This window comes from Meles meles, chromosome X (assembly GCF_922984935.1).
Source record: "Meles meles chromosome X, mMelMel3.1 paternal haplotype, whole genome shotgun sequence".
Classification (NCBI taxonomy): Eukaryota; Metazoa; Chordata; class Mammalia; order Carnivora; family Mustelidae; genus Meles; species Meles meles.
This window is the reverse complement of record NC_060087.1, coordinates 15,615,535-15,639,412: the sequence shown is the minus strand read 5'-3', so window position 1 is coordinate 15,639,412 and position 23,878 is coordinate 15,615,535. Positions and strand designations below refer to the sequence as shown.

The window sequence follows — 23,878 nt, the reverse complement described above, 5'->3', positions numbered from 1 at the left end:
GGGTACAGACCACCAAAACAGATCCATGATGAGGCTTGACCAGCGTGTGTTCCGTCATCGTGTCCCACTGCCCTTGGTGACACAAGTGACAGAGGGATTAAAAAAACATGGGCTTTGCAGCTCAGGTTTCCATGTTTGCCTCGGCTTCTCTTGGCTGTGTGACCCTGGATAAGCCTAGTTAACATCTCTGAGCCTCATTAAAAAAATAATCTCTAGGTAGAGATCAACACATAGTGCCCTGAACTTAGTAAGTGCTCAGCGATGCCAGATGGTAGGGTCACTCCCATGAGGGGCTCAGACAGTTTTTCTCCCCCCAAAATTTAGAGGTTGGAGATTTTTTTTTTTTAAAGATTTATTTATTTGACAGAGAGAAATCACAAGAGAGGCAGGCAGAGAGAGAGGAAGGGAAGCAGGCTCTCCGCTGAGCAGAGAGCCCGATGTGGGACTCGATCCCAGGACCCCGAGATCATGACCTGAGCTGAAGGCAGCGGCTTAACCCACTGAGCCACCCAGGCGCCTGAGGTTGGAGATTTTTTTTTTTTTTTTAAAGATTTTATTTATCTATTTGACAGAGAGAGAGATCACAAGTAGGCAGAGAGGCAGGCAGAGAGAGAGGAGGAAGCAGTCTCCCTGCAGAGCAGAGAGCCCGACGCGGGGCTCGATCCAAGGACCCTGAGATCATGACCTGAGCCGAAGGCAGCGGCTTAATCCACTGAGCCACCCAGGCGCCCCCCGAGGTTGGAGATTTAATCCTAACTCCGTTCCTGGTCCTGTGCTGAAGGATGGAAGTGAGAAAAAGGTACAAACCCCTGCTTAGAGACGCTCTTGATTTTTCTCTTTCTATCAAGGTACAGAATCCATACAGAAGAGGGCACAGTCGTAAGTGTACTGCTCCATGAGCTTTCGCGAGCTCTCCAAGCTGTGTAACTCCACGCTTGGGTCAAAAAAGGGAATGCCGTGAGCATCCCGGAGCGTGCTGGCATCTGCTTTGAGCCTGGCCGAGAGCGACAACTGTCTCCTGTCTCAGCATAGGCTAGGTTTGCCTGTTGGTGTACTTTTTCTTCCTTTTTTTATAAAGTTCTCTTTAATTCCAGTACAGTTCACATGCGGTGTAATATCAAGTTCAGGTGTAGAATATGGTGGTTCAGTCCCGTAGATCACCCGGTGCTCCTCCAGACAAGGTCCCGCCTTCACCCCCGTCACCTGTTTCCCCCATCCCCTCCCCGATTTCCCCGACCTCCCCTCTGGTGACCAGCCAGTGTCTTCCCTAGAGTTAAGAGTCTGTGTCTTGGTTTGCCTTTCTCTCTTTTTGGAAATGGAATAATATAATCTCCCTTTTTGTCTCTGGCTCCTTTCCCTCACCATTGCGTTTGTGGAATTCCTCTCTGTTGTTAATACAGCAATGATTTGTTCGTTTTCATTTCTATGTAGTAGTTCATCGGAAGCATACACAATAGTGGGTTTTCTGTTGGTGAACATTTGGAGTAGTTCAAGTTAGGAACAGTGCTGCTGCTAAGAATATTCTACTTTAAAAAAAAAAATAACCCAAACAAACCCAAATCCCATGAATCCAGCCGTGTTGAGATGGACTTGCTCCCCTGCAGCCTACAGCGGGTGGTAGTTCGTCCGGATTCAGAACCGGGTGCCCGTCATCGCCACTGGGTTCAGGCCACTGCTGTTTCCCCCAGAAAAGCAGCCTGGGCCCATTAGCAGTCATTCCCCATTCTAGCCACCTAGCCCCGGCCCCGGGCAACCATTACTCGCCTTTCTGTCTCTCTCGGTGTGCTAGAGAGCACAACCTGTCTCGTGCGACCAGCTGCTTCTGGCTCGTGTCCACGGTGCATCCACGTGGCCGCGCGTCTGTGCCCTGCGTTCCTTTTGCGTGGCAGCGGCAGTAGGAAACTGTGGATGGGTGGACCATGTTTTTATCCATCCGTGGACAGATTTGGGGCTGGTTTCTAGTTTTGAGTCACACTGGAGCTTTTTGTGTAGACATTCGCTTGCGTTTGTCTTGAGTATGTGCCCGGGAGTGGGATTTCTAGGTCCCGTGGTTACTCTCTGTTTAACCTTCTTTTTTAAAAAAATTATATTGTGATTTAATAAAACAGCTGATATAAAATCTCTCTCAGCCACTTCCAAACGAGCTATTTGGTAGCCTTCAGTACATTGATTTTGTCCAACCCATCTCCAGAACTCATCCATCTCAAAAAACTGAAACTCTCTGCCCATTAAACATCTCCCAGCTTTCCCCTCCCCTCCGCGCCTGGCAGCCACCATCCTGCTTTCTGTTTCTATGATTTGGCCTCCCGGGCATGCTTCATGTAAGTGGCACCATACAGTGTTTGTTCATTTTCGTGACCGGCTTAATTTCATTTAATGTAATGCCCTTGACGTCCATCCCTGTTATAACACGTGTCCGAATTCCCGAGCTATTTAAGGCTGAATAATCCGTTGTAGGGATATACCCTATTTTGTTAATCCGTTTATCCATCAATGGACACTTGGGGTGCATCGACCTCACGTTTAACCTTTTGAGGAGCTGCTTTCCAAAAGATTTGTCCAAAGCCGCTCCCCGTTTGCATTCCCCCCAGCAGCACAGGCGCGCTCCCGTCACAGCGCGTCCCCATCAGCACTGGCAGCCTAGCGGGTCTGGAGCAGTGGCTCCTGGTGGTTTTGATCCGCCTTTCCCTGGTGATGAAAGATGTTGACTGTCTTTTCGTGTGTTGGGTGCTTGGCCGTTTGTATATCTTCTTTGGAAAAACGTCTGTTTGAATTTCTGTTAGAATTTGCCTGGTTTTTTAGTTCTTTGTCCTCTTCCTATTGAGTTGTAAAAAGTGCTTTGTGTTCTAGAAACAAATCCCTTGTCAGATATGTGATTGGCAAATTTTCTCTCCCTTTCGGTGATACATCTTTGACCTTCCTCGATGCTGTTCTCCAATGCACAGATTGTTTTTAACTTTGCTGAAGTCCAATTTATCTGCTGCTTTTATCCCACCTACACTGTTTCCCCTAATTTTTTTTCAGTTTCTTATTTATCCTTATAGCGTTTCTTTATTTTAGTTGTCAGCATGCAGCAGTCTGCAAGCTGGCTGTCTTCATTTTGTGAATAAAGTTGCGCTGGAACACATCCGTCCCTCTCTGCACCGGCGGAGACCATGCTGCCCACAAAGCCAAAAATATTTATCTGGTCCTTTCTGGAGAAGGTGTGACCACTTGTTCTAGGTAAATAAAAGCACATATGAATGTGCATTCTTATTCTCCCTTTCTTATTTAAAAGGTACCAGGCCAGGGGCGCCTGGGTGGCTCAGAGGGTTAAAGCCTCTGCCTTTGGCTCAGGTCATGATCCCAGGGTCCTGGGATCGAGCCCCACATGGGGCTCTCTGCTCAGCCGGGAGCCTGCTTCCTCCTCTCTCTCTGCCTGCCTCTCTGCCTACTTGTGATCTCTGTGTGTCAAATTAATAAATAAATAAAATCTTTAAAAAAAAAAAAAAAGGTACCAGGCCAAATACACTGTTGTGCATCTTGCTTTTTTCCATTAACAGCTGAGCCTGGACAACTTTCCAAATCAGAATATGGGAATCTTCCTTTTTCTTTTTTCTTTTTTTAAAGATTTATTAATTCATTTATTGGGTCAAGATCACAACTACAAGATCACAAGTAGGCAGAGAGGCAGGCAGAGACAGAGGAGGAAGCAGACTCCCCGCTGAGCAGAGAACCCGGTGCGGGGCTCAATCCCAGGACCCTGGGATCATGACCTGAGCCGAAGGCAGAGGCTTAACCCACTGAGCCACCCAGGCGCCCCTCTTTTTCTTTTTTATAACTGGATAGTACTTCGTTGGGTGGGTGTATCTTGTTTATTTTACTGGTCCCTTCTCAAAGGATACTTGTAGATATATACAGATATAGATATTTTATAAATGTATGTATATGTATTATTTTTTGGCTACTAAGCCTCAGTGAATAATTTTGTCTAGGTGCTGTTTAATATGCATATGGGTTTGTTCATTAGGCACCCCAGAGTGGCATTTTGGGTATTAAAAGAACAAAGGCACCTGTAATTCTGTAGCTAGTCTCAGATTCCTATCTGTGGATTACACGATTTTGTACCTTGTCTGTCTTGATGGCTGAACTGGTTGCCAATCTTTTGACCCTCGGTAATCAGGTAGTTGAGAGATGGTATCTCCGTTTGACATCTCTTGTGTTTCCCTTTTTCTGCGTGTATTTGGGCATGTTTCCCTTTTTTTTTTTTTTATTCTGAGAACTATTTGTTCATGATCCTTCCCTGTGCTTTTCACCTATTTATGGACCTTTGGAAGAGGGTTTTAATTTCTAGATCTTTCTATGTTTGGACATAAAGTCTTTGCTTTCTCTCTATTCAGATTGGATCATTTTTACTGACCCTTCTTTAATGTCACTGACCCCTCTGTCATGTCCATTCTTCTTGTGAGCCCATCTGCTGAGTTTTCTGTTTGGGTTATTACAGCATTCACTCCTAAGATTTCCATTTGGTTCTTTATTTGTTGAGACTCCTCCCCCATTCTTTTCAGAAGCGTCTGCCCTTACTTGCTTTTTGGAGGACTTTTATAATAATTGCTCTAAAGTCATTGTCAGGAAATTCTGATGTCCCTGTCCTCTTATCGGAGTCCCCTGGTTGTCTTTTCCCAGGTGAGTTGAAACAGTCCTGCATCTTTGAAGGGATCCGAGTGATTTGGGACTGTACCCCGGATCTTCTGAAATCCTCCGATCAGATTCTAGGCCTTGCATATATCCTGTGGAGTCTGGTGGTATTTTTGCCTTAATGGGTGGTCAGCCTGGTTGGTTCAGGCTGCCAAGCTCAGTTTCAGTTGTGGTGCCCTTTGTGATTTCAAAGCCTTTTCAGTGGTATTTAGCTTTGTATTTTGTGATTTACAGGGACTCCCCTTTACGGTCCTGTGGCCAGAACACCGGGGCTTTACTTCACCCACTCTGCCTCGCACGTCCCACAGCTGCCCATGTTTGAGACCAGGAATTCAGAGCGAGAAAAAAGCGGCGGGGATTCACTGCCACCCACCTGGGGACCACAGCTCCTCCAGTTAGAGCAAAAGGTTCTGCTGTCTCAGAGGGCCAGGCACTCTCTCTGAGCATTTGGAGGCCCCTTTGCTGCCTCCTGAGCCAGAAGGAGAGGGCCTCTCCTGGTGCTCTCTGCATCGACACCCAGCCCCCATTTGGGGGGGTTTCAGGCTGCCTTTAGTCCAGGCTAGAAGAGACTGGGGAAGAAACGGGGAGCCTTGATTTTGATTTGGTGGTATTTGGAATCGGGTCTTCTCCAGTCTGCTCGCCTGCTTTTCATATTCTTAAACAGATTCAATCCCTTCTGCCTAGTTTTAATAGATGTGTTCAGGGAGAGACAGGCTGGAATGTCTGCTCCATCTGACAGAACCAGAACTTAAACTCGGACCATTCCATTTTGAGATGTTTTGTCACGAAGCGTTAGTATCCGGAATATATCTCTGCATCTTACTGATCAACTCAGCAAAGGCAAAAAAATATCAAGTCCAGCTGCACTGTATCAGGCTAGTTCTGCCCACACAAAGGGCAGCAGAAGTGGATTACACGAGCACAGGGCAGGGAATGACTGATACCCTTAAGATTCTTGATCGGCCTCCAACGTAGCCTTCTGGTTATTTTGGTTGTGAGCTGGGAGCCAAGATCATTTTGATGTGAATGACCTTCGGATGGTCATCGGATCTCACAAGGCTGACGTTGTAAGACTTGTTGGTTGGGTTCACTAGAAAAGGTATTCCCTTTTCTGAGAATGAGAATCCTGCATTCAAAAGACTCGACCTTGCGAAGTAATTTTCATAAAAGTCTGTGGCCAGGGGCGCCTGGGTGGCTCAGTGGTTTAAGCCTCTGCCTTCGGCTCAGGTCATGATCTCAGGGTCCTGGGATCGAGCCCCGCATCGGGCTCTCTGCTCAGCAGGGAGCCTGTTTCTCCCTCTCTGCCTGCCTCTCTGTCTACTTGTGACCTCTCTCTCTGTCAAATAAATAAAATATTAAAAAAAAAAAAAAAGTCTGTGGCCAGTGAGGCATGCTTGATGGAAACCAGGAACTCTGGACATTGATTCTTAAAGAACCACCTAGGAAAAAGGATACTGGTACACTGGGGGAGTAAAAGGAAATTAGTTGGAGCTGAGGACAATGAAAAATGGGCCTGTATCCAGCACTGAGTTCCTGCCGCCATCACCGAATGAACTCTGCCCCTCCACAGGCCGTGGGGCGGACCTCGCTCAGGAAACTTGGAGCACAGAATGGCCGAAAGCAATAGTCCGGCGGAAGCCCTGGCCCCTAGAATTGATCTTGAAGGAACAGTTGATTTCATTAAGAGAGTGTTTTCTTGTTGAAGTGGTTGTAAAAACCTTTGGTCCTCTCTTGTTGACTGGCGGTCATCGTGATGAGACAGTCAGAGAACAGATTCAGGAAGGCGGCGCTGTCTGCTACAGTCGAGTCCCTCTGACAGACGAGTTCCGCGGTCCCCCCTTCACAGCTGGTGCTGTGCGGTCGCAGTACCTCAAGCCCTCCTCGTCTCTGAAATCGCGCACCTCTTGAAGGTGATGTATGACACACACCTCGCGGAAGAGAAAGCCATGATCTGCTGGTCAGAAGAGGGTTTTAAGAAGTATGTCTCCAAAACCTTTGCCAAAGAGCGTTAGGTCACAGCGGATCCCTTCAGAAAAGGGCGGAAGGCAGCTGAAGAGAACATTCAGGGGATGAAGGTGCAAATACTGAGGTAGTATATTTCGAGGCTGCCTCGAGGAACCCTGAGTTGGAGCTGTGACGTGCACATCGCGGACGATGGCGTCCGCACGGATAGCGCTTGCAGTGACCGGCGCACCCTCGTGTGCAGCACTTCCCTTGTTAGCTGGACGAGCAACACAAACATGGGAAAGCTAGGTGACTGCAGTCCTGCTACGTTTCATGTGGCAAATACTTCACTGTGAGAGCTCTCGGAGTAAGCCCAGCGAGTCCGTTCCCCTCAGAACACAGTGTGCTTCTCTCTGGCATATTTCTTTGAAGAAAAAAACTGGTAGTGGACACATCTGAATCACACTTAGGAAGGTATACACATTTTATTTGGGGGTCATTCTTTCAAAGAGGTCCTGGAAAGCCAAAGATAGGGGGCCAGGTGTAGGTTCCCGATGTCCCCGCTCTCCTGCCCCTGCCTTCCCCATGGCAAAGTGATACTTCAAGCAACTGGCTCCCAGCCCCTGTCGAGGCTGGATTTGGTTAAGGATTTGTTGACTCCCTGACCCTGAATTGGTAGCTTGTCTCCTCCTTATAGGACTGGAAAATTGGGTCTGAAGTAGAAGGTGCTTCCTGACTAGTAAATCTAGGTTCTGTTGTTTTGAGGCAGCTTTTGGACGACTAATGTTGCCCGAAGTCCAATGAGATTTTTTTTTTTTTAAATGTCTTCAGCGGTAAAGTTATTCTAAAATCTAGTTCATTTAGAGACAACCAATCTTCCCGTCATGACTTCAGATTGCCTGGAACATACTTGAAGACTGGCATGAGCCAGTGCAGTCACAGAATTACTGTATGGTTAATCATTTACCATTATACCATTTTGTTGATGAGTGCTTTGCTTTGGAAATCAGGCGCTTTTAAACCACACTAGAAAATTACAGTTTTACTTACTACTTATAAAACGCTATACAAAAAGAATGTTTAAGTGTTCAAAAGTTTTTAATGAGCTACCACCCGATTCATCGTTTGTCTTGATTTCCTGTTAGCACGTAGCGAGGTCATTGTAATTGGTGGTTCAGTTGTTTGAAAGGCACTTTGTTTTTAAATTCAGACACTTTCCTGTTAAGAGTAGGTTTTAAGGGGAGCCTTGGCTTGTGGCAAGTCCTGATGTGGCACCCCTTCTTAAGGGTTTTTTTTTTATACTTTTTATTTTTTTGACAGAGAGAAATCACAACTAGGCAGAGAGGCAGGCAGAGAGAGAGGAGGAAGCAGGCTCCCCGCGGAACAGAGAGCCCCATGCGGGGCTCGATCCCAGGACCCCGAGATCATGACCTGAGCCGAAGGCAGAGGCTTTAACCCACTGAGCCACCCAGGCGCCCCAAGGGTTGTTAAACCAACATGCATAGGGCTCTATGTGTCCCCCATCAAGAAGGACGGCTTCCTTTATGCAGACTTTTCCCCTGAAGCTGACCTGTGTCCTTAGAAACTGAAAGGTAATGGGGCTCCGAGCATGGGCCGCACTTGCAAATGAAAATCCGCCTTTTTAAAACTCTCTTTATCTGTGATGTGTTTGCCGAAGATTTAGCTGGATAAATATGCCGTTTTGCCCTCCCGTGGCTGTGTTTGAGAAAGCGAGTCGGGAAGGTCAGAAACCACCTCTGGATACTCGGGAGCCGTGATTCTGTCGTGCCCTTGGCTGTGAGACCTTGGATGAATCTTGGCGCCGCCTTTCCCCACCTGCCAAGTAAAGCCCATGCCTTCCCTGCCCGTCGACCAGGGTGGCTGTGAAATTCAACCAAGGTGTTTGTGGAATTACTTTGTAAATGTCAGAGCAGGTAACCATTGTGGTGATTGAAGCTTTAAGGTAATTTAGGATCTCTCGGGGGGGGGGGGGACAAACAAACCCTTGATGCCTCGTGTGTAATAAAAATGCCAGTGTGGTGTTTAATCATATTTAGTATTTCTATATCTGCGAAATTAATATCTTGGGAGTTGTAAAAATAAGCTGGTTGAATATTACCGTGGTATAAATCCTCAGTGTCAACTTAGTCTAGTGACCTGAGTGACGAATATCAGGTGAAAATGGCAACTTCGGGTATGAGACAATTTTTCTATTGACCGTGGATTACTTGGGATTTTCAGTGGCGCTATTAGTCTGCTGTGTGTTCACCGGCTACTGGAAGGTCTCTGACCCGACCCTTGGTGGAGCTACGGAGGGGCTCTTTAGCAGAGGGGCTGAGGCTAGAGTACAGGACCCGACACAGACCTTCGAGAAGGCGGAGGAGAGAAAGAACTCGTGTCACCAGATTAAGTCGTCATCTCCTCAGCGACAAGCTATTGCCCTAAGTCAAAGGTTCCCTACAAAAATGGCCGACATAAGTTGGGGGCTGCTGTCCTTCATCCCTGTCGTCTGCCTGTTCCTGTCACTCTGCTTTGTCTCCAGACTGCTTGCTTTCCTCAGTGAACTAATTACAGCAGTCCCCGGGGCCTTGAAGTTTGCACTGTGTTGCCACTTCATAGTAGCGTCATTAGAAAACCCACACTTTTCAGGGTGAGTAGGTAGAGTCCAGGGGATGAGCCTAGAAGCAGAATGTTCGATTCATTCAACTGCAGGGGGATTTTTGACTCCAAGCAAATGTCTGTGGGGATCACTCATCCATTGGAGATAAATTAACCACCCTGGGTTGTGAAGTATTTCCTCAGCATATACGTTTGTCCTTTCTTGAGCAACAGCCTCAAAGGGGTGTATTTGGATATGATAGGCTCCTGTGTAAAACCCCTCATGATTATTTTTCCAGAACTTTTAGGTGAGAAGTTGATGCTACAGTGATTTTTTTTTAAGATTTTATTTATTGACTTTAGAGAGCAAGCAGGGCGGTGGGGGAGAGGCAGAAGGAGAGGGAGAGCAAATCCTGAGCAGACTCCCCGCTGAGCACAGAGCCTAATGCCGGCCCAGTTCCAGGACCCTGAGATCACGATCTGAGCTGAAACCAAGACTAGGACACTTAACCGACTGAGGCACCCAGGGGCCCACTACAGTGATTTTTGTTTTTCTTTGCCTTCTCTTTTAGCAGAACGTACTGAACTACTTGGGAATGTAATGATTTCTGGGATTTGCTTCAGAATAATGTGGAAAGGGGTGGTGTGGGTACCAAGTAGAGATGGAACAAGGCTGGCTTTGAGCTGGTCATTGTTGAGGGAGGTGAAGAGGCGACGGGGTTTCATTATACTCTTCTACTTTTATATGCAATTGTATTTTTCCATGATAAAAAGTAAAAATCAAAAAACCACCCTAGCCTAGGTTTCCCATTGTCTCAAGGTAGAGGCAGCCCTCTTACCTTGGCCTTCAGACCCCTTCACCCGCTGGCACCTGTTAACCCTTCCAGGTTCATCTTTTCGTGAAATTATTCGCAGTTGCCCCAACACACCCCATCTTACTTTGGCCCTCGGCGCTTACTGTCTTCTCTTCCCGCGACACTCTTCCTCTCCCTTTCCATCACCTCACCCCACTTTGCCTGACTCTTCTGGACCTTCAGATCCAAGACAACATCACTTCCTGCAGGCTGTCCCTGACTGACCTCCACCCCAGCGCAGGGTGCGTACCCTCCTGGCGGTTGACTGTCACGGTTCCCCTCACTGCTGCCTTCCTGACCGATTCTAACCACCACTGCTTTCCTGTCACTGTCATTGTGTCATACACATGTTTGAGGGAATGGATTAGGCCTTGTTCTGGCGTCTTCACTCAACGCCTGCCATAGAGCGGGCAATCCGTACATGAGAAAACAGAAGGCCCGCCCAGGGCTTGTCAACTACTAGGCATATGTAAACACGTTTCCTTGTCGATGTGATGTGTTGCTCCCCTGTTTGGAGTAAGTCTCCGTAGGGCATACCTCCAGGGGCATTTGATCTACATGTTCAAAGTGATGGCGAACATGCGGGCCCGAAGGAGTGTTCATCACAGCAGTTTGAAATAGGAAAAAGAAAGAAAAACCCGTGTATTTAGACAAGATGGCTAGAGAAATTTCCTTCCAGTCCTCATATGCTGGAACGTGATATTGAACTAGAGCTAGACCTGCAAATTGGTAGCACACCAGCCAACAGCAAGTCCAGGAACACGTATGGTGTGATACTGTGCCTATAAGGTTCAAAAACATGCAGAACTAAACAATATACTGTTGACGAATTCCTCCATTATAATATGCATACCCACGCATATGTAAGTATATGCATGTACATAGAACAAGCATCTGTAATATACACATATCTCTAACTGGGTGCGCGTACATGACACACGCGCATATATATACATGTGCGTGCGTATGCATTTTTTAATTTTTTATTTTTAAACAATGCCTCAGCTGATAAGATTTTGATATTACAACCTTCTGAACTTTCTTTTTAAAGATTTTTATTTATTTATTTGACAGAGATCACAAGTAGGCAGAGAGGCAGAGAGAGAGAGAGGAGGAAGCATGTTCCTCACTGAGCAGGGAGCCTGATGCGGGGCTTGATCCCAGGACTCTGGGATCAAGACCTGAGCCGAAGGCAGAGGCCTTAACCCACTGAGCCACCCAGGCACCGCTGTATTTTTATATATAGACATAGACGTGCGGGGATCCCATAAATACGGAGATCAGGACAGAGGTGTTCTCTGAGCAGGAGGGAGGAGATGTGACTGGGAAGAGGCACGTGAGATAATGTTCTGTGTCTTGGGCTGTGTGGCAGGAGCAGTGTTTAACACTTCATCATACTTTATCACTTGTATATAAGCTGAATCTACTCTTTGGAGAGAACTTATTTCCTAATAAAGGTAACCGTGAAACTGAGTTGATCAGCAATTTTCAAGCGAGGCTACATTCCCAGCACGCTGAGGAAGGAAGAGGTTTCTCTTGTTGCTTTTCTTCCCCTGCCCATGGGGTCGTTTGCAGCCGGGCACTCATCACTTTCTGCTTTACCTAAGAGACTGTTGGTAGAAACACAAACGACAGAAGTTGCCTGTTGGTGATGGGCGGGAAGTAGATGCGGCAGACTGATCACCGTGTCCTGTCCTTGTTCGTCTCAGATGTGGCCGTGGTGGACATGAGTGACGTCTCCAGGCAGCCTTCCCTCTTTTACCATCTGGGGGTCCGAGAGAGCTTTGGCATGGCCAGTAATGTGATCCTGTACCATGACACTGACGTGGACACCGCTCTTTCATTGAAGGTAAAGGGAATCGTTCATCTTCTCGTGAGTACTTGGCTTTGGGAAAATGGCATTACACATTCAGAGGACATGTACACGTCGTGCGGGAGGTTGGAGAAAAAAAAGTTTGCTTGTGCAATTCCTTCCTTCCTACTACAGTTTCTCGCTCACACGATGACTTCCTGACCGCTGCGCGAGCCTACGTACCGAAGAGAGGTGTTTGGAAACAACTGGAGTGTTTTCAGGCTCGTTAGCAAAGTGAAGGCAAAAACTGCTAGCTTCCATTGAAGCAAACACACGACTCTGAATCCTTCAGTGGGCAGTTTGATCCAAACCTACACCTTAACAAACAAAAATAGTTTCTCCACTCGAATCATAGGATGATGACAGAGAACAGTTACCAAAGTGGGGAGGAGGTTCCGTATTTAATCTGTTGTTCCCCACGCCCCCCACCACTGAAAGCAGAGCAAAACTGAAAACTGGTCTGTTCATGCACAACTCAGTAGTGATGGATATTTTAAAAAATTTATTCTTGCAAGTGTGAGACAGATGTTTTTCGGATAATAGTACTTTGAAAAAATGCTCCTGTTTGGAACAGAGAGGGGGAGATGGCGGTGGGGTAGGAGGACCTGAGCGGACGTGCTGAATCCTGTACTGTCCACCTGAAACTAACACAACACTGTAGGCGAACTGGAATTAGAGTAAACGCTTTAAAAAACGCTCGTATTTGTAAAATGTGAATGTCTAAGGTGGGCTGCTCTAAAACTCAAGGAATATTAACGTTGTCGGATGTCTTAATATTGGTCAGAAAATCCTGGTCTGCATTAGATGATTTCAGGAGGAAAAGCTTGGTTTGTTTACAGCAGCGTTACTCAACCTTGACTGCACTTTAGAATTACTTGGACAGCTTGTAAATATCCCAATACCCAGGTCCTGCTCCAGACCGATTACATCACTGTCTCTGAGGGACTTGTTTTAACCTCTCAAAAGCACAGCCACGGGTGAGAACCGGCGGCTTCAAATTAGCTTTCGCGGACAGCAGTTCTAAATGTCCAGCCCCTTAGTGTTAAAAATCGCTAATATATAAATAGCACAATTTTGTGATGATAAAGTTGAACTTTTTTGTGTTTCTTGAGATTTAACCTGATTTTTCTGGGTTCTGTAATCATTGGAGGTTATTTCCTGGTGGAGGTCCAGCCTGCATCGGATGTGAAACCTCTCTGTTCTGTATCACGTACACTTGACGTTGACGTGTGCTGTGTAATTAGGGCGCAGGGCTGGATTTTAAGAAGTCACTCAGAGGACATTGAAAGAAGAAACAGCCTTATTATTTGTACTTTATGCTGTGTGATAGTTTCCGAAAGGCTATAAACCCATCTAAATTATTACTTTCGATATTTAGATACTGACTTTTTTCTTTTACTGATTTTTCACTTAAGGTGGTTGTGCTTGCAAATATTTAGAACTAGAAAATATGAAAGGGTAACTTATTAAGCCTTATTTTGATGAGAAATGTGAAATTAGAAAGTATTTTTTTCCAATGCAATATATTTTTCTTTCTTTTTTTTAAGATTATTTATTTATTTATTTGAGAGAGAGAGAGAGAGATCATAAGTAGGCAGAGAGGCAGGCAGAGAGAGAGAGAGAGGAGGAAGCAGGCTCCCTGCTGAGCAGAGAGCCCGATGCGGGGCTCGATCCCAGGACCCTGAGATCATGACCCGAGCCGAAGGCAGAGGCTTAACCATTGAGCCACCCAGGTGTCCCGCAATATATATTTTTTTCCCTCAACAATGCCTCTTAATGGATTCCTCTGGAAAGTCCCATGACCAAAATAAGTCTTAGTTTCTTAGAATATGGAAAGGGGTTGTCTGTTCTATGTGACACCAGAACAAGGAGGCTGTGCTTGTCATCCAAAAGCCAAAATCTCAGAATGTACGAAGCCCCTTTTATGGCGCTGCTGTGTAATTATGTCTCCTCTTGTCAGCAAGTGTTGGCTTCTGGCGCATAAATGATACAGTCAAAGGCCACGTCACCATGATGCATAGTTAGCTGACTCAGACCGTCATCACTGGATTTGATGGTTCCTAGGCTGGTCCAGCAAGGTGGCGGAGATGCTCCCGGCAGCGCCCTTGTGTGGCGAGGCTGTGGGGGGCAGGGGAGCCCTGACAGAGCCCCAAGGATAGCGCGGGACTTACCCGGTGGTCCCGTCCTGGACCTTCCTCGCTGGGCAGGCAAGCTGCAAGGAATTCAGAGCCCCAAACTCGAATCTCAGAGCATCTGGACAAAAGCGTTACCACCGCTACGGGAAGTCCTTATAACCATATACGCCTCCATCATTCCAAAAGCTGGCCAGTTGGCATGTTTTCCCTAGAATAGGAATTTCAGGGCCCTTTGACGCTCCCCCTATTTGAAGCTTTTCACCCAGGGGAAGCGGTAGGTTTGAAATGATTAACCCCTGCTCGAAGGTGGGTGCTAGATGGTGGGGAGGGGGGAAGTTCTTGTAGTGTTTATGGAAATTTGTGGCTATTTGTAAAAGCTATATTCATCTTCTCTTTTTATTTTCAGGATATGGTCACTCAGAAAAACACAGTAAGTACAATGTTTTCAGATTTTTAACCTGGTACATGCATCAGAGCTTGCCCGAAAATCCCAAAGATTGCGCAGTGATTTCTAATTGTACCTGTCGTCGTGTTTCTCAGGGGGACGGCTAGAACCTCTGTCCTTCAAGCTGCCCGCTAGCTCAGGCCCCACTCCCATCCAGGGCGCAGGGCAGAAGGTCAGGGCAGGCAGATGGACTTGGTCTTCATTGTGCACTAGGACTTAGAGCCTGGAACCATTTGGCTGTCTCCTTCTGATCTGGGTTGGTCCCACCAGCCACCAAGATCCTTTTTGCTGGAGCTGTTACCTCCCCCATTGGCTACCAAAGTTTCCCTAACCACAGAGAAACAAGAACTTATACCCTAGGTAACACGGGGGCCTAGCCAAGACTCGCCTGCCCCAAGCACTGAAGAGCTAGGACAGAATTCTTCCCGTTCTCATGTATGTGCTGAAGTCTCCCAGTTTGGCTTCCAAGTGCCTGCAATGGCGTGGCGATAACGCCGTGTTGGTTGGAATCGCGTAATGAAATCCCCACTTTAAAGACCTTCAAATAAGTTAATGTCCTTTGACACTGTCCCAGGGTTCCCCTGCACCTTTGAATGCCCCTTAAAGCGCTCATCTTCCTGGACCTGCTGCACTGTGGTTTGACCTGTCGTGACGCGGACGACGAAGGATGTCTCCTTCATCCCTTTCTAAAAAGGAAGGGCCTCCTGCCTCTTTTTCTCTAGCGGTTGGAATTCTTAAAGGGAGGACAAAAAGGCCCGGGAGGTAGATTCTCCCGAGGGTTCCCTCTCCCGGGAACGGGAGCTTGCATGGCTTCACCCCGCAGCTGGGGGGCCCAGTCTTGTGTGGAGACAGGCAGAGCTTCCTGCCCGAGATGGAAGCCTTGACTCTCCTCCTCCAAGACAGAGCATGAAGTTCTAGAAACAAAACTAGTGGTGTAGTTTATGTAATTACCATCGGAGCTTGGATTTAACAAGCCGACCTGTAAAATTAAGAGATCAGAATGGGTTTGAGTTCTTTGTGGGAAGAGAAATAGGAAGACCGGTGGCTTCATCTTGTCCTGTTTATGTACTCATACTGTCCACTGGTGGGGCTCGCTCTTGTTCTTTCTAGATCTTGATTTTTTCCTTTTTCTTTAAGATTTTATTTATTTATTTGACGGAGATCACAAGCAGGCAGAGAGGCAGGCAGAGAGAGGGGGGAAAGCAGGCTCCCCACTGAGCAGAGAGCCCGATGCGGCACTCGATCCCAGGACCCTGGGATCACGACCCGAGCCGAAGGCAGAGGCCCTAACCCACTGAGCCACCCAGGCGCCCCTAGATGTTGATTTCTTAAATTACCTCCTTCACGGACATGGTGGGGATCCCGTAAAAGGAGCCTGGGGCTGAGGCTGGCAGGCATAGGTTGTAGTCCTGACCTTGTCTCTGAGTAACACTGGGCAGTGATCCTCAGTGTCCTCATCAGGAAAATGGGACGGTTGAACTCTGTCACTTGGTTCATAGAAAAATTATAGCTCTCAGAGTCTGTGGTTCTGTATTTTGCACAAATGAAAAGGCATAACTTGGATTTAATGCAAGGAATGTCTGAAATGCTTATTCCTCCAAACAGGAATTACATTAAGGTGAGGTGCAAAGAGAGAAAACTCTTTCTCCATCCTGGCTGTTGGGTGTTTTGGAGCCTAGAAATATTCTTGTTCTCCAAGAGCCTTAGTGTCCTGTTATCATTCCCCTAAATACCTTCCCTTCTGGTACATTTTCCCTCCTCTGAACACCCAGAATTCCTTCACATTCTTGGTCATTTTAATTATATCAGGGCACCATTCTCCCTAGGTTGTGGGGCGGTGTGTGTGTTTGAAATGAACTTGTTCTGGAGGATATGGCAACTAATGTTGCTGCTGTATTTGCCATTACTTTAGAATTCTGTGCTCAGTGCTAGTTGTCATGCTTGATGGGGTGTGAAAATTTAGAGCATTCAAGAGAACAAAATAAAGGACGAGAGGTGGCTGGAAGGGAGGGGGGAAAGCACCTAAGTGGAAAGGTTGAAGTGAAACAAACCTTGAGAGAGATTGTTCGTGGTCATTTTCAAGTGACTTCTATTTCTGGAAAGTAGGGAGACACTTACTACTACTCCGGGTGGCAGGGAAGTAGGGCTAACTCAGAAAAGGCTGGGATCCGCAGAAAGGTCATCTCACAGCTAATGGTGATTAAACATTAAAAGAGAATGTCACAGTGAGTCAGGTGACTTTTACTGAGAATTTGCTCTCTTGTCCCCTGAATATGGATTGGGCTAATGCTGCTTGGAAGCAGCGGTCTGGATTGTCTAACTCCAGAGGTCTGGGGAAAGGATTTGATAAAACTGTGGGTCTGTGACTTTTAAAAAAGGAAGTACGGCGTAGTCCTAGGTGGTGAATTACGAAGTCCTGGGAATCAGGGGTACGGATGAAATTCCCCACACCGAACATGTCGCTGAACGCTCGCAGTGATGTATGAAGATGTGGAAACCAAAATGCTTTGAGTTCTCTGCCTTCAGGGAATCATTTTATATTTCTCGAATTTTCCCTATCGGTGTGTTGAACTCGGCTTCATTTGGTAAAGGGCTGGCGTATTCGGGCTCTCCAGGCAAACAGAACCAGTAGGAGATACATGGAGGGGGAAAAGGAGATATTTACTGTGGGGAATCACTTCTGCTGATTGTGGGGGCTGAGAAGTCCCACTGTCTGCCAGCTGCAAGTTGGAGACCCAGGAAAGCTCTTTCTTTTTTTAAACTTTATTTTCTCAGTGTTCCAAGATTCATTGTTTATGCACCACACGCAGTGCTCCGTGCAATACCTGCCCTCCTTAGTACCTACCACCCGGCTCACCCAACACCCCCCACCCCACAAGACAGAAGTCCCGAGGCCTGAGAACTAGGGGAGCCCATGGGGTAAATCCCAGTCCCCAAATCAGAGCAGAGGACTGTCCCAGCTCAAGCAGCAAGGGGGCAAAAGGAGTAAATTCCTCTTTTCTCTGACTTTCACTCTGTTGCGGCCTCAGCAGGTTGGATATGCCACCCACAGCAGGAAGGGCCGTCTACGTGGCTGAGCCCCCTGGCTCAAATGCTAATCTCAGTCGGAAACAGCCTCCAAGCACACCCAGAACTACTGTTCAATCGGGATACCCCGTGGCCAGTCAAGGTGACGCGCAGAATTAACCATCACAGATAGGCATGCTTACTTCCCTTTCTAGAAGCATTTGTTCTGCCGTGATGTGAAGGCAGGGAAGCCCGATTTCTAGGTTTCAGGCCATTCTGGGCTCTTCTGTTCTTTGGTGGAAACAGTGTCAACTTTTGCACCCCGTCCTGTTTCACAAGATGCACTTCTTCTCCTGTTCCAAGTTTTTTTTTTTAATGCTTTATTTAGGCCTCCTTTACATACCATGAAGTTCGCGGGCGTGCCCAGGATTCAGTGATTTTTTTCATAAGTTAGAGTTGCGCTGCACTCACCACCGTCCGATCTGGAGTGAGAGCATTTTCATCACAAAAACACCTGTTTGCAGGCAGTCCCTGTTCCTGCCCCACCCTGAGCCCCCCCACCCCTGGCCCACGGAACCACTGGTCTGCTTTGTCTTACAGATGGACCTCTCCACAGTTTTTCCTATAAATGGAACCATTCAATAACGTGGTCTTTTGTGTCTAATTTCTTTCACTTCGTCCAAGGTTTCTGGGGTTCAGCCTTGCAGTAGCCCGTGGCGGTATTTCCTTTGTACTACCAAGTCCTTATCCTATCGGATGGGTATTCCCTGTGTTGTTTCTCTGAATAACTACACAAAAAGTTGACCCAGAAGAGATGTGGAATACTTGTGATTCGACAGAGTACTTGTGAGCCGTAAAGAAGTTGGGGGGCACCTGGACTGTTTCCACTTTTCGGTTATTGCGAATAATGTTGTTCTAAACATTCAGGTCCAGATCTTTGTGTGGAACTATGTCTTCGTTCCTTTTGGGTAAAGTACCCAGGAGCGGATTTGTTGGATCATCAGGTAATTAAACATTTAACTTTCAGAGAAACTACCAAGAGGATACAGAGAGTGGCTACAGCCTTTTTCCATTTCTGCCGGCGACAGAGGTCTGGGTTCTTCTCATTCTCCCCAGTACTTGGTGTGGTCTGTCTTTCTACATCCACTCAAGCGGGCAGGAGGCCCACTGTCATTGAGGTTTGGTGTCTCTCCCGCGACACGTGATGCTGAACATCTTTCCACGTGCCTGTTAGTCACTCAGAGTCTTCTTGGGTGAGCTGTTCATTTTAGAATCTTTGGCTCATTTTTAATTGGGTTTTTTTTTTTTTTTGGTCTTACTATGGAGTTGTAAGAGTTCCTGTGTATTCTGGAAGCAAAGCCCTTATCAGAGACTTTATGGGTCACGCTTTTGATGTTGTGTCTACGAACTCATAGCCTAACGCAGGGCCATGAAGAATTACTCCTGTGTTTCCTTTCTGGAAGTTCACTATATCGGACACTTGAAACTAATGGGACGTTGTATGTTAATCACTCTGCAATTTAAAAAAATTAAATTAGAGAAAATTAAAGTTTTAGAGTTTTGGCTCTTATGGGTCTCTGATGAATTTTGCGTTTTTGTGTCTGGTGTAAGCTAGGGGTCCAGCTTCTTTCTTTTGCATGTGGACATCCAGTCGCCCCAGCACCTTTTCTTAAAAAGATTTTTCATTCCCTGATGAATTATCTTGGTGCCCTTGTCAAAATCAATTGATTGTAAATGTAAGTGTTTGCTTCTGGACTTCTCTTCCATTGGGACGCCTGGGTGGCTCAGTAGGTTAAAGCCTTTGCCTTCAGCTCAGGTCATGATCCCAGAGTCCTGGGATCGAGCCACACTTCAGGCTCTCTGCTCAACAGGGAGCCACCCCCACCCCCCACCCCTGCCTACCTCTCTACCTACTTGTGATCTCTGTCTGTCAAAAAAAAAAAAAAATTCAATTCTCTTCCATTGATCCGTACGTTTACTCTTGCTCCAGGGTCGTGCTGTTTTGACTCCTGCAGTTTTTTTTTTTTTGAAGATTTTATTTATTTATTTGACAAACAGAGATCACAAGTAGGCAGAGAGGCAGGCAGAGAGAGAGGAAGGGAAGCAGGCTCCCTGATGAGCAGAGAGCCCAATGCGGGGCTCGATCCCAGGACCCTGGGATCATGACCTGAGTCGAAGGCAGAGGCTTTAACCCACTGAGCCTCCCAGGCGCCCTGATTCCTGTAGTTTTATAAGTTTTGAAGTTAGGAAATTTGATTTCCCCAACTTTGTCAACATTGTTTTGGCCGTCTGGGGCCCCTTGGAATTCCATGTAAATTTGAGAGTTGGCTTTTGCATTGCTACGAAACAGACCCTTAGAATTTTGATAGAGATTGCCTGTGTCTGCATATCCCGTGAGTGATTTTGACATGTAACAAGGTTGTCTTCAGACCCAAGAACACAGCATATGCCTTTCTGCATCTTTAGGTCCTCTTTCATATAGTTCAGCATTGTTTTACAGTTTTCACTACACAAGGTTTTCGCTTTCTTGGTTAAATTTATTCCTGGATTTTAGTGATATCTCCTTTAAGGGATAGCTTTTAAAATACAGAATTTTTATAGCTATTAAAAATGATTTTTCTTGCTTGAAAAAAAAATGTATTCCTGGATATTTTATTTACTTGCATGCTCTTGTAAATCATTTTCTTAATTTCCTTTCCAGGATAGATTTTTTTAAGTCTATTTATTTAAAATAAGCCCTTAGGGGCACCTGGGTGGCTCAACGGGTTAAAGCCTCTGCCTTTGGCTTAGGTCATGATCCCAGGGTTCTGGGATCGAGCCCCACATCAGGCTCTCCGCTCCGCAGGGAGCCTGCTTCCCTTCCTCTCTCTCTGCCTGCCTCTGCCTGCCTGTGATCTCTGTCTTTCAACAGTTCGTCCGGACCAGTGATTGTCAAACTTTTCTGAATGGGACCCAGAGTATAAAATAAGATTCATCACAAAAAATAAATAAATAAATAAATAAATAAATAAATAAGCCCTTACACCCAATGTGGGGCTTGAACTCACGCCCCAAAGATCAAAAGCCCTATGCTCTGCTGACTGAGCCAGCCAGGTGCACCCCAGGATAGATTTTTATAAAAAACATCTTTCATAAAAATGTTTTACACTTAACACACTGCACTTCATAATTCAGTTTTTTATTAAGGTTTAAATTTTAATCCCAGTGTAGCTAACATAGGGTTGTTTTAATTCCCGTTCTAGGCCTTACCCGGTGTTCATTGCCCTTTTCACCCCCAGCCCTCGTTTCCCGCCTTCCCCTCCCCCATGTGATGCAGCTTCTGGTCCAGGTTCCATAACAGGTGCTTCTCTTCTGCCTTCTTTTCATCTATTTTCATCCTTATGTTCTTTCCTTCTGCTATACAGATATCAAAGACGGCCATTTCCCACATCTTATCACTTCAGAAAACCTGTTCAGATGATGAAAGATCAAGGTTGAGCCTCTATGGGAACAGGAGTGAAAATGTAGCCAATCCAAGAGATGACTTTATCTATTAAACCTTGGAACTTCCTGGTAGTTTGTTATTAGCGTACATAGTCCATAGGGGTCCTTTAACGGTTTTAATTTTCCTTTGCACAAAACAATCAGACCTTCAGAGTTAACGGTGTATTTGGGAGCTTGGTCCCCTCTGGAAGTAGGCTGTGAGACTGAGCGGAGTGGAGTGTGCAGGAGAGGCATTGAGGCACGCCCGTGGGATCAAGGCTGAGGAAGAGGCAGGAAGGAAGGAGGCAGGACTGGGCAGAGAGAAATGAAGCTGGGGTGTAGGCTCAGTGATGGACTTGCCTCACCCCATGGGGGGCTCTGGCGCTTGCATGGGCTTTCCGAGTTGTTCTGAGTCGGGATGAGAGGTCCTATATCCAGCCCTCACCGGGAGGTGTGTGACTCTGGGTGGGGTAACGGTCTGCCACGGAGCGGGCTCTGGATGGCCGTGGCAGCACCTCCTACCTTGAAGTGGGGGTAGTGTCTCTGTGTGTGTCTGAGTGTCTGCCACATTATAATGCTTTGATTTGAGGAATTTATAAATCCTATATGCCCCGACATTGAGGACTGTATCTCTAAGGCTCAGAGGCACAGAAATCATTTTTCCCTTTAAGCCGGTGAGTGAGGGGTGCCTGGGTGGCTCAGTGGGTTAAAGCCTGTGCCTTCAGCTCGGGTCATAGTCCTGGGGTCCTGGGATCGGGCCCCACTTCGGGGTCTCTGCTCAGCGGGGAGCCTGCTTCCCCCACCTCCTGCCTGCCTCTCTGCCTGCTTGTGATCTCTGTCTGTCAAATAAATAAATAAAATAAACTGGTGAGTGACTATGTGGAGGCTATACATGGTATCCCCCAGAGAGGAAATGCGGGTTCCTAGGCCTCCCCTGTCCCCCAGGAGAATTACTAAAAGATGAACCATTCCACCCAGTACTTAGAGAAGGAATTGTTAAAAGTACACTAGACCGTATTTTCATTTGTCACATCCCAAGGCTGGAGTCCACAATTGGTTTTTAAAAAGCAAAGGTAAATTTCCAAGCTTGGATCATGTTATTAAAAAACACCTTATTAGAAAACGAATCTGGTTCTTGACCTCTGCTCTAGGTGGTTATTTTTTTTCCTGGAAAATCAGTGCTATTTAAGAGAAACTCATTGTTCCCATTGAAATAGTTATCTCTGTAATCCCAGTCAATTGGAAATTCTTTGAGAAACAGACATGGGCAATATTGGGTGCTTTTTCTGCAGTGTTGGAAGGCTTTTTACCTGGCTCGTGAGCACACTGAGGACTCAAGTTTTAGGGTAACAGAATTTCTCCGGGTCTTTCCCGCTTGCCTCCCTTCTTCAGTTAGCTGTGTCTTGGGATCCCCAACCGTCAGCCAAAATGTAGATTGCTTAGGGACACTTTGGTAAAAGGACAGTTAAATTTCTTCTTCTTTAGATATTCTTTGGGTTTTCTAAATTCTGATCAGAATTCCTACCGCTTGTATTAGGAAAGAACAAATTTCAAACAAGAAGGCTACGTCTCCTAGTAGACGGAGAGGCAGAATTTTCTTTTACGCATAGCATGTGACTTAGGTAAAAATCTCTGTCCTTTGACTACTTATTTCATCTCTGTAGCTATTTCTTAGTGTTTCTATCTCATCGTAGATTCTCTTTTGTCTAGTTTTTTTTAAAGATTTTATTTATTTATTTGACAGAGATCACAAGTAGGCAGAGAGGCAGGCCAAGGGGGGTGGCGGGAAACAGGCTCCCCACTGAGCAGAGAGCCCAATGCAGGGCTCGATCCCAGGACCCTGAGACCATGACCCGAGCCGAAGGCAGAGGCTTAACCCACTGAGCCACCCAGGCGCCGCATCTTTTCTCTAGTCTTGACTGATGTCTTTTTTTCTCCCTACCTGCACGTGGTCTTGTGTTCTCTTTCGAACTGGAGCGTTCTGGAAGTGCAAACCACAGAACTTGGAACTACCTCTCTTGAATGTCGCATTTCACAGGGCCAATGTCAGAACCAAAACAGAAACAAATACCTAATTCTCCCCACGAACCAAAAGAGTCTTTGGTGTCTGATGATACCCATTTGTTTTCTTTAAACTGAGACGAGGCACAGAGCATGAAACTCAGCACTCCCCCGTTGGTTGGGGCTGGGTAGTTTGTGTTGTGCCCCACAGCTTGCTTTATCGAGGGATCTCCGAGAATTCAGCTGGAATGGCAGTTCCTGACAGGAGTCCTGTGGAGGAGAGGGAAGGACCTGAAGTTTGTCTGCCTCTGTGGTCCTCTGTGGGCCATTTGGTGAAGCTTTCCGGGTCTCGATTTCCTCCTGTACGAAACGAGAGGATGAGTCAGGTGATGACTGATGCCCGTGCCGGATCCGAAAGGATTCTGGGGCTTCGCTGTAGCCCTCCAGCCGCTGGAGCAAAGCAGAGGGGCTCTTGCCGTGGCTCACTCAGTGCTGCTTGGCACGTTCCCGCAGGGGAAGCTTCAGGGACCTTTGACGCGGCCCGAGAGCCTGACAGCCCGCTTGAAACTGTTACTCAGCTTCTGCATATTTGTTCCTGTCCTGCCGGGGTAAATACACAGCAGCAGCCACATCGAACGCTGTTTGCCATTATCTTAAAGCAAAACAAAGCCCTGCATTTCCCTGACGCGCCCTTGTGGGGACTTAAAAAATTCTCCTGCAACCGACTAGACAAAGAGTTGTGTCGATTAGGGCTTAAAACCTTGTGGTGATCCTTCTTTTGGAGCCGCACCTGACTCGGCTTTTCTTTCTTAATGAGTTGACCTTTTCTCGTGTGGTCACATTAAATGATTTTTAAAAAATTACTGTCCCGTGTTCGTTTGCTGTGTAAATTTTTTGGGGAACG

The 23,878-nt window shown here is 46.6% G+C and overlaps 1 protein-coding gene across 2 annotated transcripts in view; it reads left to right on the top strand.

Annotated features, from left to right (window-relative positions):
* MAP3K15 (mitogen-activated protein kinase kinase kinase 15) overlaps positions 1 to 23,878 on the top strand; it is a 123,063-nt gene that overhangs the window by 10,059 nt on the left and 89,126 nt on the right. The window contains exons 1-3 of one of the 2 annotated variants that reach the window (XM_045994892.1): positions 8,172 to 8,555; positions 11,783 to 11,922; positions 14,467 to 14,490. In XM_045994892.1, the coding sequence (XP_045850848.1) occupies positions 8,474 to 8,555; positions 11,783 to 11,922; positions 14,467 to 14,490 (246 nt within the window). In that variant the 5' untranslated portion in view covers positions 8,172 to 8,473. Of the gene's footprint in view, positions 1 to 8,171; positions 8,556 to 11,782; positions 11,923 to 14,466; positions 14,491 to 23,878 lie in introns of those variants that run through there. The other variant, XM_045994893.1, reaches the window with a different exon arrangement.